Source organism: Oncorhynchus keta, chromosome 1 (genome assembly GCF_023373465.1).
Source record: "Oncorhynchus keta strain PuntledgeMale-10-30-2019 chromosome 1, Oket_V2, whole genome shotgun sequence".
Lineage (NCBI taxonomy): Eukaryota > Metazoa > Chordata > Actinopteri > Salmoniformes > Salmonidae > Oncorhynchus > Oncorhynchus keta.
The window spans coordinates 71,495,862-71,511,938 of NC_068421.1; the positions used below are offsets into that span (position 1 = coordinate 71,495,862).

The 16,077-nt window shown below is 41.7% G+C and overlaps 3 protein-coding genes across 4 annotated transcripts in view; all 3 read left to right on the plus strand.

Annotated features, from left to right (window-relative positions):
- Positions 1–263: 263 nt before the first annotated feature.
- On the plus strand, positions 264–2,565 carry LOC118392527 (GS homeobox 2-like). The gene is made up of 2 exons (XM_035784575.2): positions 264–723; positions 1,037–2,565. The coding sequence occupies exons 1-2, from the start codon at positions 351–353 to the stop codon at positions 1,375–1,377; spliced, it is 714 nt and encodes a 237-aa protein (XP_035640468.1). The 5' UTR covers positions 264–350; the 3' UTR covers positions 1,378–2,565.
- A 3,125-nt stretch (positions 2,566–5,690) lies between these two features.
- Positions 5,691–6,944, plus strand: LOC118392534 (pancreas/duodenum homeobox protein 1-like). The gene is made up of 2 exons (XM_035784588.1): positions 5,691–6,138; positions 6,367–6,944. Exons 1-2 carry the CDS (start codon positions 5,772–5,774, stop codon positions 6,627–6,629), a joined length of 630 nt encoding a protein of 209 aa, XP_035640481.1. The 5' UTR covers positions 5,691–5,771; the 3' UTR covers positions 6,630–6,944.
- Positions 6,945–15,718: 8,774 nt separating this feature from the next.
- LOC118380692 (platelet-derived growth factor receptor alpha-like) overlaps positions 15,719–16,077 on the plus strand; it is a 35,170-nt gene continuing 34,811 nt past the window's right edge. For both annotated transcript variants that reach the window (XM_052459902.1, XM_052459908.1), the window contains exon 1: positions 15,719–15,983. The gene's annotated coding sequence lies outside the window, so the exon portion shown is untranslated. The remainder of the gene's footprint in view (positions 15,984–16,077) is intronic.

Sequence of the window (16,077 nt, forward strand, 5' to 3'; positions counted from 1 at the left end):
GCACTATTGTCTCAGGCAGCTGATGATGCTATTTAACTACTCATATTATGTTTTTTTGAGTGACTTGTTATTAACACGACTTTTCACTATATTGGGGGTAAAACGAGCGAATGTGGAGATTTTGATTGGAAGTTCTCTGAGAAATCACGTGGTTTGAGCCACTTGCAGTATACTGAAGCCCTTGGAGCCGGCTGCGCACGTGGGTGACGCTAGGGCCAGCCCTCTCCGGGGTCCCTTTTGTTTAACCATCAAACATAAGGACCTTCCGAGATCCTGAGGGCTTCAGATGAGAAACAGTCAACATCTTGTGCAAGCACCAATACTGACTGACCGCTTATCGTTCTGCAGCCATGTCTAGATCCTTTTATGTCGACTCTTTGATTATTAAGGACACCGTGCGACCCGCACCTCTAAACGAGCATCCCGGACAAGACTTCTTCATCCCCATCAGCATGCATTCGCCCACCATGATGACGGTCAACGCTCCGGTGTGCCCATCCAGGAAGACTGGCACTTTCTGCGTCTGCCCGGTTTGCGTCACGTCCCATCTCCACTCTCCCCGCGGCGGCATTTCGATGCTGAAGAGTCAGTTCCCTGGAGCGGAGCCCCAATATTGTCAGAGGATATCACACCACCAACAGTCTCCGGCGCTGGGACACGCACCTGTCTGCACGCCTACGTACAGCGTCACTGACCCCAGGAGGTACCACTGTCTCTCCATAGGTAAGAATATGTTGTGCATATCTGCATATCTGCAATTCAACGCAATGTAACAACCTGTCAATTCAACCTTTGAAATTAGAGCAACATATCTTAATTGCACCACATATATTATGCGTAATTGAATAGACTAGTACGAAATAACAAATACGAAATAACAAACATTATAATGTTTGTTATTTCGTATTAGTCTATCCAATTACGCGCAATTACACACAGTACAACCAATGCCATTTATTGCATAAAGTATGTAGTGCACTGTTAGAACTGTGAATAGAACAATGATGTGGCTAAATCGTTGTGCTGTCTCCATCAGCCGCCTCTGAGAGCAATCACATCCAGAATGGCAAAAGGATGCGTACGGCTTTCACCAGCACGCAACTATTGGAACTGGAGAGAGAGTTCTCCTCCAACATGTATCTATCCCGGCTCAGAAGAATCGAAATTGCGACGTATCTGAACCTCTCGGAGAAGCAGGTGAAAATCTGGTTCCAGAACCGGAGGGTGAAACACAAGAAAGAGGGCAAGGGCACACAGAGGAGCGCGCACAGCGGTTGCAAGTGCGCAAGTGGTCACACGGACTACCCGAGGTCTGAGGACGAGGAATCTTTATCCCCTGCATCAGCGTCAGAGGAGAAAGAGATCTCCCCAATCTGAGGCCATCTCGCACTATACATACTTCCATTACACTACTGGCATAGTCTACCCTTGTTCAACACGGATTCAGCAATACCAGACGACCTCATGGCCATGATATGCTACTTCCAGTCTGAGAAGAACTATTGGGAATATCTTTGGTTCCCTCTGGTTAAATCGTGTATTTTGTCATTCGTTTTATGTTAACTGTCCAATATGAACAAATTGTGAATACATGTTTTATTTGTTAAAACATTTAGAAACATAAATGTAATGTTAAATCATTCAGGGTTCAACCAACGTCAAAGTTGTACATCCTCAGTAGTTGTCATACAATGCTTGGTATCTTCCCTCTTCCATGTGATTAGATAAATATCATATTTATCCGATGTGGCTATGACAGCCGTTGATCTACTCTGTTTCACATCTGATTTATCCACGTGAATTTGTATGTGCTTAGTAGACTATTATGTAAATAATATGTATATTTGTATTTATTTTAATAAAACTTTGGTGAGTTGTATCTCAGACAAAAATGGATGTGCTATGTTTTTTGACCGGTTGGCAGGTGTATCTTTGATTCGGCCCTTAAAGGCTATTGTTTGAGCTTTTGTGTTTGAATGATATAATTGTCAAGAAATCAACGTTGAGTCTGTATTTTTAGTAAATATTCAATTTAATATAATAATTGCACGACTTTTCTCATGAGACCATTTCAAGGGACACATTGTCATCATATGCAGGTGATCAGAGACACTAACATAAACAGTATTAGATTTACAACCACGTTCACCGTCATTTACAGCCAAATGCATGTACTGTACTCTTTTTAAGATGATCAAGAATAGATTGATAGTTTTATAAATCTTGACATTTTCTGTCTGTTCTTAGAGCTGGTTTTGGCAGTGCCCTGCTCGGGTTAACCATGTTAAATGTTATATTGAGTCCCTCTCTGATTAGGTAACAGGTTGATAAAATATGTCATCAAGGAGTGCATTACCTGTTAATGAACTATACTGGCACTTAATTAAAGAGTTAAGTTGATGTTGTCTATACTTAACAACTCCCTGACTCTCTCTCACACACACACACACACACACACACACACACACACACACACACACACACACACACACACACACACACACACACACACACACACACACACACACACACACACACACACACACACACACACACACACACACACACAAACACACTCCCATTCTCTGGTGCATTTAAAAAACAGTATTTACATGTTAGTATATTCGTATAGCCTGACAATAGCCAAAATGGGTCATTATTCAAGTTATAACACATTATAGCATTAGAGAAAAACGAACATGTAGCCTAACCTATACTGACCATATTTAAACTCAGACTCGAATAAAAGACTCAAATAAAAAAAATGGTGTTCTGAAATGAAATAGAGCCTAATCATTTTTTATATTTCCATTTGTTTTAAGTAGCCTATCTTAGTTATTATAATGATGATGATATTATTAAGTCGCTCTGGATAAGAGCGTCTGCTAAATGACTTAAATGTAAATGTAAATGTAGTAGTATTGTTCTTTTTTATTAACACCCTCATTATTATGACGTTATTATTGATACCTGGACTTTATTTAGAGGCTATATGAAGTACTAGGCCCATAATGTATCCTGCCCACAAAGCCCTATCGGATTAAGCCCAGGGCTAAACCGGGGTAATAGCCTCGATCATCCATGTTATGTTCGCTTTTGAAGAGATTTTGCTTGTCCAAAATGAGTTTAATTGCAGTTTCAGTCCCACGTTGGCTGATTATGCTGCAATTCCTTCGAAACCACAGAACAAGGATATATAGAACTGGGCAAAGGCTTTGACAGGTTAGATTGTCCTGTCTTGGGACTCGCATTTAGCAGTGGACCCCCGACGGCTGCAGACTCTGCGGCCTTTGAAGAGACAGCTACAGGGTTCCTCTGAGCGCGAGAGAACGATTTAGTCACTGTTTCATTAAGCACTAGTTGAACCTTTCAACTTATGGTAAATTGAGGGGGCATGCTGAAATAGAAGGACTGCGTAAGAAGGGCGATAGGAAATTAGCTAACGGTTAATTTAACTCGTTTCATTCGGAGTTTGGGATACATTCCTAATTGAGAGGGGAAGCAGGTGAAGTTTTGGTCCCACGCAGGCCCATTCAGACCGGGAATAAATGGTCTCTTTTCACATCCCGCTGGTGATCATATATTATTGAGCGAAAGCCACCTAATGAATATATATTGAAGTTCCTATTAATCGAATTAGATTTTACCCCTCGCAGGTGTGAAAGTGAAAGACCACCGGCCCATTAAAACCGATTGACAATGAAGCTAACTGCAGTTTTGGGAAAGTCTCCCCCTTTTCAGACCGATGGGCCCTGACCTCGAACTGTCAGTACGCTATAATAGCCTGAAGCTCATGTGTATTATACCTTCAGGCCATGGCAAGACTAGCTGGAGAGACAAAGTAAACTCTCAAAAACACCATCATAGTAGGCGTGTAGGACACTCGCGTTTTTGGCTAAAATCAGAAGAAAAGCAATAGCATGAAGCAGTTGCCCAGATTCGTGTGGCATGACTTTCATACTTTTAATTTGCATGGTCGATTTATAAAATGTCTTAATAGAAAAGTAATGCAATTATAGGTCTAAAGTCTAAACCGTCACTCAGCCCCAAATATTGTGGAATGTAAAATTGAGACATTGTTACTATGGATGAGGTATGAGGCCTGTTCAAATACAATAGCCACCAAAACTAGCACTCCAAAGACGATATAATTACTATTGAAAATGTGGCAATTACGCATTACAAAAGACAATTAATACGACTGCTTTTCACCAGTGTGCAGCTGCTGTCTCGTGTGGAGATATAAGAGCAAACTCAAGTGTCAATGAGAAAAGGAGAGAAAAAGTTTTGTCTTTGCCTGCGGAGACCTCTGCTTTGGTCATGAATCTGCAAGTACAATTTTGGCCCTCGATAAATGTGACAACCCTCTCTTCTGAGTCCAAGTGCTTCGAGTGGCGATGAATCATCCCGCCCTGGTAAAGGCAGGGGTCCAGGAGTGTCCAGTGAGTTGCTTGTTTCAAATGATGATGAAACTGTGAATTCTGGACACGTGCCCCATCAATGCCGTCTTTGGTGACTTAATCTAGTGGGAGCCCGGTCACCACACAATATGTGCCATGAGCTTTTGTCATGCTCTTCAGAATAGGCCTTTTCTAAAATGTCAACCACTTTAAAATCCATTATTTTGTTGGGTTAGAGCGTGCCTCTTAAATCATCAACTGCATTTAGTCGCTGAATTAATGAATATGGCTCTCCGAAACAGAGGACAACGAACTGAATATGACGATATATATCCTTGAAATATACATACATTTCACAAACCACAAATTGGACACCCATGAAAAAGAATAATTATATCTTAAACACATTTTTTTTAATGGAGAGTAATGTAGGCTTAGCCCAAGTGACTTATGAATAACTATACCACCGCAGTATAGAGGTGTTATAGGCCAATTATTCGATTCAGTTGTGTCACTATCATAATGGCACGTGTGTGCATGTGTGTGTGTGTGTGTGTGTGTGTGTGTGTGTGTGTGTGTGTGTGTGTGTGTGTGTGTGTGTGTGTGTGTGTGTGTGTGTGTGTGTGTGTGTGTGTTTGTGTGTGTGTGTGTGTGTTTGTGTGTGTGTTTGAGTGTCTGTGTGTGTGTGTTTGTGTGTGTAACAACATTACTAATCACTGCGCTACTTACATATGTTTCAAGTAGTTCCATAAAAGCAGCCAGTGTTATTTTATCAGCTAAGCCAGAATGACAGCTTTACATATTTACAAAGGAAATCAATTATACACCCATTTGATTACGAAAGGTGGCCGAAGTACATGCCATGCCACAAGTCATATTGAACTCAAGCATTTGAATATGCTTCTGTGTAATTCCACCTGACACAATAGAAACGTTGTGTGCCTCCAAGAATCTGTCCTTGTCGAAATAATATTTATGTAAATATAAATATAATTTCATTCAGTAAACATGGAACATGGTGGGTTTAAGTAACCGTAAGCGACTGTAGTGCTCCAAAGTGTGCACCTGTTACCTAAGAAATAGGTTAAAAGATCGAACGTTTTCATATTTCAGGTTAAAGATGAGGATAAAGTATGTTTCATGTTCTCTTTTGTTTGTGATTCCCTTCTGGAAATAACAGGTTCAACTTTGCACCAGTGCAAACTTTGGTCAATCTGGCCCATAGCCAGTTATGAGTTGTGTCAGTCACGTGACTAGGGATAGGTATTCACTCATAGGTGCACTCCAAGTTGTGGCCTCACTTGAAGGATATATTGCAGGGACGTACATGGACATCCTGTAAAAATTATCGCTGGGAAAATCTGCTCAATAATGGATACCTCGGATATTTACTATGACGGTGAGCGCTTCCAACTGCAGTCACCGGAAGAGTATGACTATAACCCGCCCTCCTGTCGCTACAGCGGTGACACCGAGCAGGTACGGATCCCCATGCCACCTTGTGCCTCTGTCGAGCACCGGAGCAAGGGAACTTTACTGCCCTACGATCTACCTCCCTGTCAGTACTCGAGGCCTGTTCAGACACAGACCCAGGAACAGGAATACCTGACAGGTCAGGGTCGTGTACCGAACGACTACCATCCAGGAGACAGCCTAGTGGTGGAAGTAGAGTCCCCGGCACAAGTGCCATTCCCCTGGATGAGGAGCTCCAGAGTTCACTCATACCAATCACTCCCAGGTGAGCAGAATACTTTATAGGTGCAATTTGACAACATACATAGTTGTGACGCGATTTTGTCTGACAGGTAAAATGATTAGATGGAAGAAAATGTTTCACAAGGCCTCAAAACTTGGCCTAACCTGAAATAAACAAGGTTATAGCATTAGCGTAAAAATGCAAACACAGTCTAGATAGATTAACTGAACAACGACACACCTTTTATATGCATGTATCTTTTAATTTAAGGTGGTTATTCCCAGAACGGGGACGAATACAAGCGGAGCCGCACCGCGTATAGCCGGGCTCAGTTATTGGAGCTGGAGAAGGAGTTCCTCTTTAACAAGTATATATCCAGGCCCCGCAGATATGAACTAGCCACCACACTTAAACTGACAGAGAGACACATCAAAATCTGGTTCCAGAACCGGCGGATGAAGTGGAAAAAAGAAGAAACGAAAAAACGAAGCCCCTCTGACCACCACGAAGCGGAGTTTTCCAATAAGGATTGATAAAACGTTAGGATAGCAGCATATGACCCTGGGTTTGACATCCAGATTATTTGTTGCACTTGTCTATAAAATGATAGGCCTATATGTGCTTAAACTGTATAGCCTACGTTAGGCCTATGATGTGGCTAGAGGGACATTTTACCATTTGAATTTGAGAGCTATTAAATTCTTTGTCTTGTGCGTATATATAATGTTGCTAAATTTGCGAGTAATTCATTTATTTGTCACATTTTGTTAAAAATTGCTCCATTTCAAATGACTGAAAATATCTGTAATTTTAATTAAAATGGATAAGAGTATCCATTTACTTCAGAATGTATTGTCTAATTTATTTTAGATACACAATAATTGCCATTGTTAACAGCCTACTGGAAATGATTTACCTGTTCTCTGCGTTTTAAACGCATGTTAGGATAACAGAGCATACCTTCTTTAATTGGAGGCCTACACGCAGACTATGTATCAATGAATGACCGTGTCGAATGACTGAAAATATACCAAATACGCTAGAACTAGCCAATAATATGATTAAGACATGTCTTACCTTTAGCCTACTTAATATGCAGATTAATTAACAATGCTTAAAATGTTCCTCCTTGTTCCACATATAGCCTGTGTGATAGGCTATAACTAACACAAGAGGCATTTTGCCAGCAGAATGGTTGGTCTCATAAGTCTAAAAGGTAACCTGCAAAGGGTTTATCTTATGGGCGTCACGATCCGTAATTTGTGGACAAATGATTTATGAGTGGTTAAGATATGATTTCGCTTTACAATTGCAGGCCAACGTTTACAAAACTTAAAGATAACAAAATACCTTTTGAAAATGAGGAACAATGCATATGGCAACATGTTCTCTTTCAGTTGGTTACCTAACTCAGAGAAAGTAAAAATAAGAAAAAGGGATGATGGCAAATACCCAGAACTAGAATGACTTTTGCCCCCCAGGTTTGAGCAAACAATTAAGTCACTGTGTCATTTCCGCTGGTCGTGCAAATGCAGGTCGCCCGCCCAGCAACACTCATCAACAGACATCAACACAACTGAGCCAGGTGAAGTTAGACCTATAGGCCTCGGATAAATAGCCTACATGGTACTTTTTGCGAAGTCTGTGTTGTTTGTGAAACATCAATGTTGGCTGATATGAACAAGTAATTTGGTGATGTATTGAGGTCCATTAAAGTATATATTTATAGAATAGACTGGGGGTTGTAACTACAAGCCCAAGTTTCCTTGTAAATTAATATCAGTTTTTCAGATCTCTACAGGTTGTGTTCTCTGTCATCTGGGCGAAACTTTTAAGCCAAAGAAAGATGTCTACACGATATATTTTCATGTTGTTAGAGTACTAAGATAAGGACATTTGTGTTTGCATAGGCTGCAGCTTTTGCGCACTGCGAAACAAATATATACTTAATTTCAACGTCTAGTTTTGATTTACATTTGGTTGAGTTGTCAACTAAGGTCAATTCAACATGAAATCAATAAAAAAAAATGTCCTCACGTCATTGGAGTTATATTAAAAGTTGGATGAAAAAAATAAAAAATTCCCTTATGTTGATGATGTTTTGCAAATCCAATTAGTTTTCCACGTTGAATCAACGTTGTAACATTGATTTCTGTTGTTGAAATGACATGGCAACAACAACTTCGATTCAATCAGTTTTTGCCAAGTTGGGAGACCACGTTTCAGCACGCTGGACAGGCTAGAGGGGACAGATAGCCCTATACCATGCATTGACCACTGGGTAGAGCAGGGATAGGCAAATGGCAGCCTGCGGCTGCATGCGGACCCCGGCCCTCCTTTTGAAGGCCCTCAGATATCCTTTTAAAAACTGTAAACATTTCTCTCCACCCTATGGCAAAAATCTGTTTTATAGAGTGAGTTGCAGGAAATTAGCTTTAAAACTGCAAATTTTCCTCTCAGTCCCATGGAAAAACTGGTAGAATTGTATGAAATTTGTTATAAAATTGATATATGCACATGTGGGTAGACAGACTTGCAAGCAACTGCGGCACCTCATGATGAGTTCAGATTTTTTGTGGCCCCCACCTTGATCAGAGCTGCCCATCCCTGTAAAACCTTACCTAAAAACCAAAAGTATGTGGACACCTACTCATCGAACATCTCATTACAAAATCAATATGGAGTTGGTCCCCCATTTGGTGCTATAACAGCCTTCACTCTTCTGGGAAGGCTTTCCACTAGATGTTGGAACACTGCTACTGGGACTTGCTTCAATTCAGCCACAAGAGCATTAGTGAGGTCAGGCACTGATGTTGGGCGATTAGGCCTAGCTCGTAGTCGGCGTTCCAATTCATCCCAAAGGTGTTTGAGGGGGTTGAGGTCAGGGCATTGTGCAGGGCAGTCAAGTTCTTCCACACAGATCTCAACAAATCATTTCTGTATGGACTTCGCTTTGTGCACTGGGGCATTGTCATGCTGAAACAATAAAGAGCCTTCCCCAAACTGGTGCCACAAAGTTGGAAGCAAAGTATTGTCTAGAATTTCATTGTATGCTGTAGCGTTAATAATGTGTGGCCTATCACTTGTTGCTCCTAGATGTTTCCACTTCACAATAACAGCGCTTACAGTTGACAGGGGCAGCTCTAGCAGGGCAGAAATTTGACGAACTGACTTGTTGGAACGGTGGCATCCTATAGGGTGCCACATTGAAAGTCACTGAGCTCTTCAGTACAGGCCATTCTGCTACCAATGTTTGTCTATTGAGATTGCATGGTTGTGTGCTCGATTTTATACACCTGTCAGCAAAGGGGGTGGATGAAATAGCTGAATCCACTCATTTGAAGGGGTGTTCACATACTTTTGTGTATAAAACAATGTTTTTTTCTTCGTATAATAGCCTATCATGCTGACCAAACCGTGTGCCTGCATACTCCATCACGCGCATGTTGATTTTGAACCCCCACACCAGACACAATCAGGACAAGCAGGTTGAAATATCAAAACAAACTCTGAACCAATTATATTAATTTGAGGACAGGTCGAAAATAATTTAACATTTATGGCAATTTAGCTAGCTAGCTTGCTGTTGCTAGCTATTTTTTTCCTGGGATATAAACATTGGGTTGTTATTTACCTGAAATGCACAAGGTCCTCTACTCTGACAATTAATCCACAGATAAAACGGGTAAACCAAATTCCTTTCTCATCATCTCTCCTCCTTCCTCAGGCTTCTTTTTTACTTCTTTGGACTTTATATGGTGGTTGGCAACCAACTTCACAGTGCATTACTACAACCGACTGGAATGTGGACGTCAGTTCATCTTTCAATCACCCACGTGGGTATATGCTCCTAAACACCAATGAGTAGATGGCATGTGGGTATATGCTCCTAAAAACCAATGAGGAGATGGGAGAGGCCAAACTTGCAGCGCGTTGAGTGTCACAAATAGAACCTATTTCTATTTTAGCGCCTGGCCATGCAGACGCTCGCTGAGACGAGTAAGCAGTGTGAGTGCAATGATTGAATAACATGCATGTGTACATTTATTTTGCAACGCTCGCGCATGCGACGCGAGCGGTGTGGTCAGCATGTCTGTAATGCAGTCTGTTTTGAACTTGGAGAGCTTTCCTAAACTGCTGTTTAGAAGTCTCACCATGATGCATTTCTATAGGTTGGTTAATTTCCTGTGCTCAGACATTTCTGTTTCCATCTACACAGGCCGGCAACCGAGTCTTACGCCTCTATCACATCGATAGCGTCATTGCGTTTTGGTAAACCAAAAGTACATACATTTTCAATGGAACGCTGCTATTTAATGTATGCATCAAATTGTATGCATAGAAGGATTGGCAGAAATGGTAGCAGAAGGTGAATATTGAACTTTCGTTGCACACATATCCAGATGATGCTACTTACCATTTTGTGCAATGATGCTGTAGGTGTGATCGAGGATTTACGCTATCATTTCTGTTACCATTTCTGTCAAGCATTCTCCACATACAATTTGATACCCTCCAACAAGCAAAAACTAAAGCAGGAAGTACCAGTGACTCGCTCAATACGCAAGTTGTCAGATGACGCAGATGCTAAGCTACCAGACTTTTTTGCTAGCACAGACTGGAAAATGTTCCAGGTTTCATCTGGTCAGTCACCGGCTTCATCAATAAGTGCATCGATGACATTGTCCCCACAGTGACTGTACGTACAAACCCCAAACAGAAGCCATGGATTACAGGCAACATCAGTACTGAGCTTAAGGGTAGAGCTGCCGCTTTCAAGGAGCGTTTATAAGAAATCCCGCTATGCTCTTCGACGAACCATCAAACAGTCAAAGCATTAATACAGGACTAAGATTTAGTCTTTCTACACCGGCTCTGACACTCGTCAGATGTGGCATGGCTTGCAAACTATTACAGACTACAAAGGAATCCCCAGACACGAGCTGCCCAGTGACAAGTCTTTCAGATGAGCTAAATTACTTCTATGCGCGCTTCGAGGCAAGCAACACTGAAGCATGAATAAGAGCACCAGCTGTTCTGGACGAATATGTGATCACTCTCTAGATAGTCGATGTGAGTAAGACCTTTAAGCAGGTAAACATTGACAAGGCCGCAGGGCCAGATGGATTACCAGGATGTGTACTCGGAGCATGCGCTGACCAACTGGCAAGTGTATTCCCTGACATGTTTAACCTGTCCCTGACCGAGTCTGTAATACCAACATGTTTCAAGCAGACCACCATAGTCCCTGTGCCCAAGAATACCAAAGTAACCTACTTAAATGACTACTGACCCGTAGCCCTCACGTCTGTAGCCAGGAAGGTCTTTGAATGGCTGGTCATGGCTCACATCAACACCATTATCCCAGAAACCCTAGATCCAGTCAAGCTTGCCCCAACAGATCACACAATCTCTATTGCACTCCACACTGCCCTTTCCCACCTGAAAAAAAGGAAAACCTACATGAGAATGCTGTTAATTAATTACAACTCAGTGTTCAACACCATAGTGCCCTCGAAGCTCATCACTAAGCTAAGGACCCTGGGACTAAACACCTCCCTCTGCAACTGGATCCTAGACTTCCCGACGGGCCACCCCCAGATAGTAAGGGCTGGCAACAGCACATATGCCACGCTGATCCTTAACACAGGGGCCCCTCAATGATGTGTGCTTAGTCCCCTCCTGTTCTCCCTGTTCACCCACGACTGCGTGGCCAAGCACGAATCCAACACCATCATTAAGTTTGCCGATGACACAACGGTGGTAGGCCTGATCACCGACAACGATGAGACAGCCTATAGGGAGGAGGTCAGAGACCTGGCAGTGTGGTGCCAGGACAACAACCTCTCCCTCAATGTAATCAAGACAAAGAAGATGATCATGGACTACAGTTATATGGCTGCACCATCGAGAGCATCCTGACTGGTTGCATCACAGCTTGGTATGGCAACTGCTCAGGCATCCAACCGCAAGGCACTACAGAGGGTAGTGTGTATGGCCCAGTACATCACTGGGGCAAAGCATCCTGCCATCCCGAATCTCTATACCAGGTGGAGTCAGAGGAAAGCCCTAAAAATTGCCAAAGACTCCAGCCACCTTAGTCATAGATGGTTTTCTCTGCTACTGCACAGGAAGCAGTACCAGAGCTCCAGGTCTAGGTCCAAAAGGCTTCTTAACAGCTTCTACCCACAAGCCATAAAAGCCATATTTGCATTGACCCCCCTCTCCCCACTTTATTAACGCTGCTCATACTCGCTGTTATTATTTTATTTTTATTTTTTAAAATCTATACATAATCAGTTTACCCCTACCTACATGTGTCACGGCCTGACCGTAGAGAGCTTTTTATGTCTCTATTTTGGTTTGGTCAGGGTGTGATTTGGGTGGGCATTCTATGTCCTTTTTCTATGTCCTGTATTTCTTTGTTTTGGCCGGGTATGGTTCTCAATCAGGGACAGCTGTCTATCGTTGTTTCTGATTGGGAACCATACTTAGGTAGCTTTTTCCCACATGGGTTTTGTGGGTAGTTATTTTCTGTTTAGTGTTTGCACCTTACAAGACTGTTTCGGTTTCTTTATTCTCTTGTTATTTTGTATTAGTGTTCAGTTCAATAAACAAACATGAACACTTACCACGCTGCGCTTTGGTCCGACTACTCTTCCTCATCGGATGACGAAAGCCCTGACAACATGTGCATATTACCTCAATTACCTCGACTAACCTGTACTCAGTACCGGTACCCCCTTTATATATAGCCTTGTTATTGTTAGTTTATTGTGTTACTTAAAAAAAAAGGTTGTTTATTTAGTAAACATTTTCTTAACTCTTATTTTTCTTACAACCCAACAATGCAGTTGTAAGTAAGCATTTCACTGTAAGGTCTACACCTGTAGTATTCGGCGAATGTGACAAATCAGTTTGATTTGATTTATTCAATGTATGCACCATACAGAACGCACAACAACTGCCTCTGCAATGCGATTCTGCAAGGTAAATTCAGTTCCATTGGAAATGAATGTACTTCTGGTGTACCATTACGCAATGACTTTGTAGGTGTGATCTAGGCGTTGTCGGGCCATGCTTGGATCTGCTCTCAAGGGGCCAAAGCCAGGTCACTGGTACTTTTCAGCACTCATTTACATAACAATGACTGTCTGTGAACTTTAACACCTTCTCACAAAGCAACTTTGTTGATTATGCAGAGTTTGTTGATTTTTCTCTTCACAAGTCCTCATTGTCAGCCTTATAGCTATGGAAACACAATTTCCCTAGTATAACACATGGGTGCACTAGTGTAACAATGTTACAGTAGAAAAGCAGGAACAGTGGCATAACCTTAGATAGCCTATTCTAATTCATTTCTATGGGCTTATTATATGCTACTGAAACTACTTCATTTTGAATGATGCTGGGTTCAAACAATGAACCGGTCTGGGAAAAAACACTGTTTAGGCTCATATATCACAATGCCTCCAGTAGAAACCATAAACATTTGAATGCCCCCTTGTGGATGTTTGCTTCTAAGTAGAAGTATGTAATTTCCACAGGTCATCTTTTCTTATTGGCAGTCAATAAATGTGGACATCCTGATCAACAGTTCGTAACTGGGCTACACAATTCATGAATTATATTTCTGGATTGTTACTGTAGACTGTAATAAGCCTAATGATGTATTAAGTAATGCTAGGAAATGTGTGTGTGTGTGTGTGTTTGTTTGTGGACGCGTACATGTGTGCTATATGCATAGTCTATAGTCACTTTCTATACATAGTCACTTTACCCCTACCTACATGTACAAATTACCTCGACTAACCTGTACCCCCGCAAATTGACCCTGTATATAGCCTCGTTATTGTTATGTAATTTTCTTGTGTCACTTTTAAATAAAATAAAATAACTTTTGTTTATTTAGTAAATATTTTCTTAACTCTATTTCTTGAACTGCATTGTTGGTTAAGGGTACGTAAGCATTCCACTGTAAGGTCTACTACACCTGTTGTATTCGATGCATGTGACAAAAACAATTTGCTTTGATTTGATTTATACTCAACAGTCACTCTTGGTTGCGCATTTTTTGCCATAGATTACATTTCACTCTGTTTAAAGATGTGGAATGCTGAATTAACGTCCAAATGTAATCATATCACATCCACAAAACTCCATTGTACTTGTTTTACAATCGCGCAATGTGACAGAAATTAATTAACATGGGAAGTGCCTTAGATGAGCCAGTTATCACAAACAACGTCCTCAAAAGCCAGCTTGCATGACCTTTTACATAGTTGGAAAATGTCTGAAAGAAATTGGCTACACACTAACCTTAATATGTATACAACTGATTTTTGCACCAATGCATTGGAACAGTTTTTTTATAGCCCACTGTATGTCGAGGCTTACTACAAATCACAATTCCAAAAAAACAATTAACTTTAAGTAAATAAGCGTACTATTTAATGGACTGGCGTTATGAATGTGTTGTTGTAGAGGGTAAAATAAGAGGAGAGCCTTCAGTAAGGAACACTACCAGTTTGAGGCACTAAAATGCGATTTTTTTTTTTTGGAGAACAAGGAATACTGTTCTTTTTCGCGCTTCGGCTGAGGGAACATGTGGAAGTCATCGCGCTGAGCGGCTGGAGATATGTGTTTCTCTGGAAGGGGAGCGCTGCGGGACGGGCAGGGCCCAGCTGGAAGTGCCGGGCACCGCTTGAAGTGCCACTGAGAGAGGGGTTGGGGGTGGTCAGCCCCGGGGCTCCACTCCATGAAAAACGGCCTGGTCGGCTGACTTGGCTCCACATCCCTGAGTGCAGTGAGATAGGTAATTCATAATGACCCTTTATACCAGCTATTAGGCCAGCCTCAGGGCCGGGGGAGAGGGGGCTGGGGTCACAAAACACCTTCACAGAGTCGGCAAACAACAGAGGAAACTGTGCCAAACGGGCAACAAACAAAAAACACAACGAACATTTCTCCGTTTTTTTCATAAGAAATTGCCCAAAAAATAAGAATAACTGGAAATACCTCCCTCTTTGGGAATATAATGAAGTCAACATGTGGTTGACTTGAGAGAGGAAGAGAGAGCTGAGTTGTGTGTGTAGTGCCTGGTGTTGGAGCGCCCCCTGTGGACAATGGAGGCTTGGACGTTCATGTTAGCAAGTTTCATGTTTTGAAAAGTGATAATGAACTGAGCACTAATGTTCGAACAAAACTCCATTCAAGTATTGTTACCATATAATTATATGTGTATACGAACAATAGCCTGTTTATAAGAAGGCAAATACATTATATCTTAATAACTCATGAAACAACATGTTTTTTGTACATTTTAATGTTACCTTTGCGTATTTGCGGAATGGTGACATGTATTTATCTATATGAAGACATCCGCCAATGTCGCTTGATAAGTTATATCGTTTGCTTTTCTTCGAAAATAAGCTCGACACCGGATTTTTGTGCATATTTATTTCTCGTCCCTCTTTCCTACATCATTGCCCAGCAGAGTCCAGCTCCAGTCTCGGAGAAAACAGGACTCTTATTTTGAAAGGAATCCCAGAGCTGGAGCCTCCTGTAGGGGAGGAGAGGGGGGTCATTTCCTGAGAGTTATTTACTTTGAGCCAGATGATTAGTTTTTTTGGAAAGGACGGGCTGTAACATTGAATCAATTACTGGTCGCTGTAGCTCAAGCACATTGTGTGCGCGGCAGTGGACGCAGATGGAGGGGCGCACATATGCTAGCTCTCACAGTGAAGGATCGTGGCCATAGGATTACTACCACTGCAACACAATTCAGTAGAGGAGCCTTCACTGAGGCGATCGGAGCGCTTTTATGCTCCTGATTTCATTCTATTGGGATTTTAAATCAAGACACATAATCCAAGGGAATTTAAGAGGTTTGTATTTAAAAGAAATTAGCAAATATTTTTTGTTTTTGCTAACTGTTATTTTCTCAACAAGGCTATCAATTGAGAGAATTTCAAATCTGCT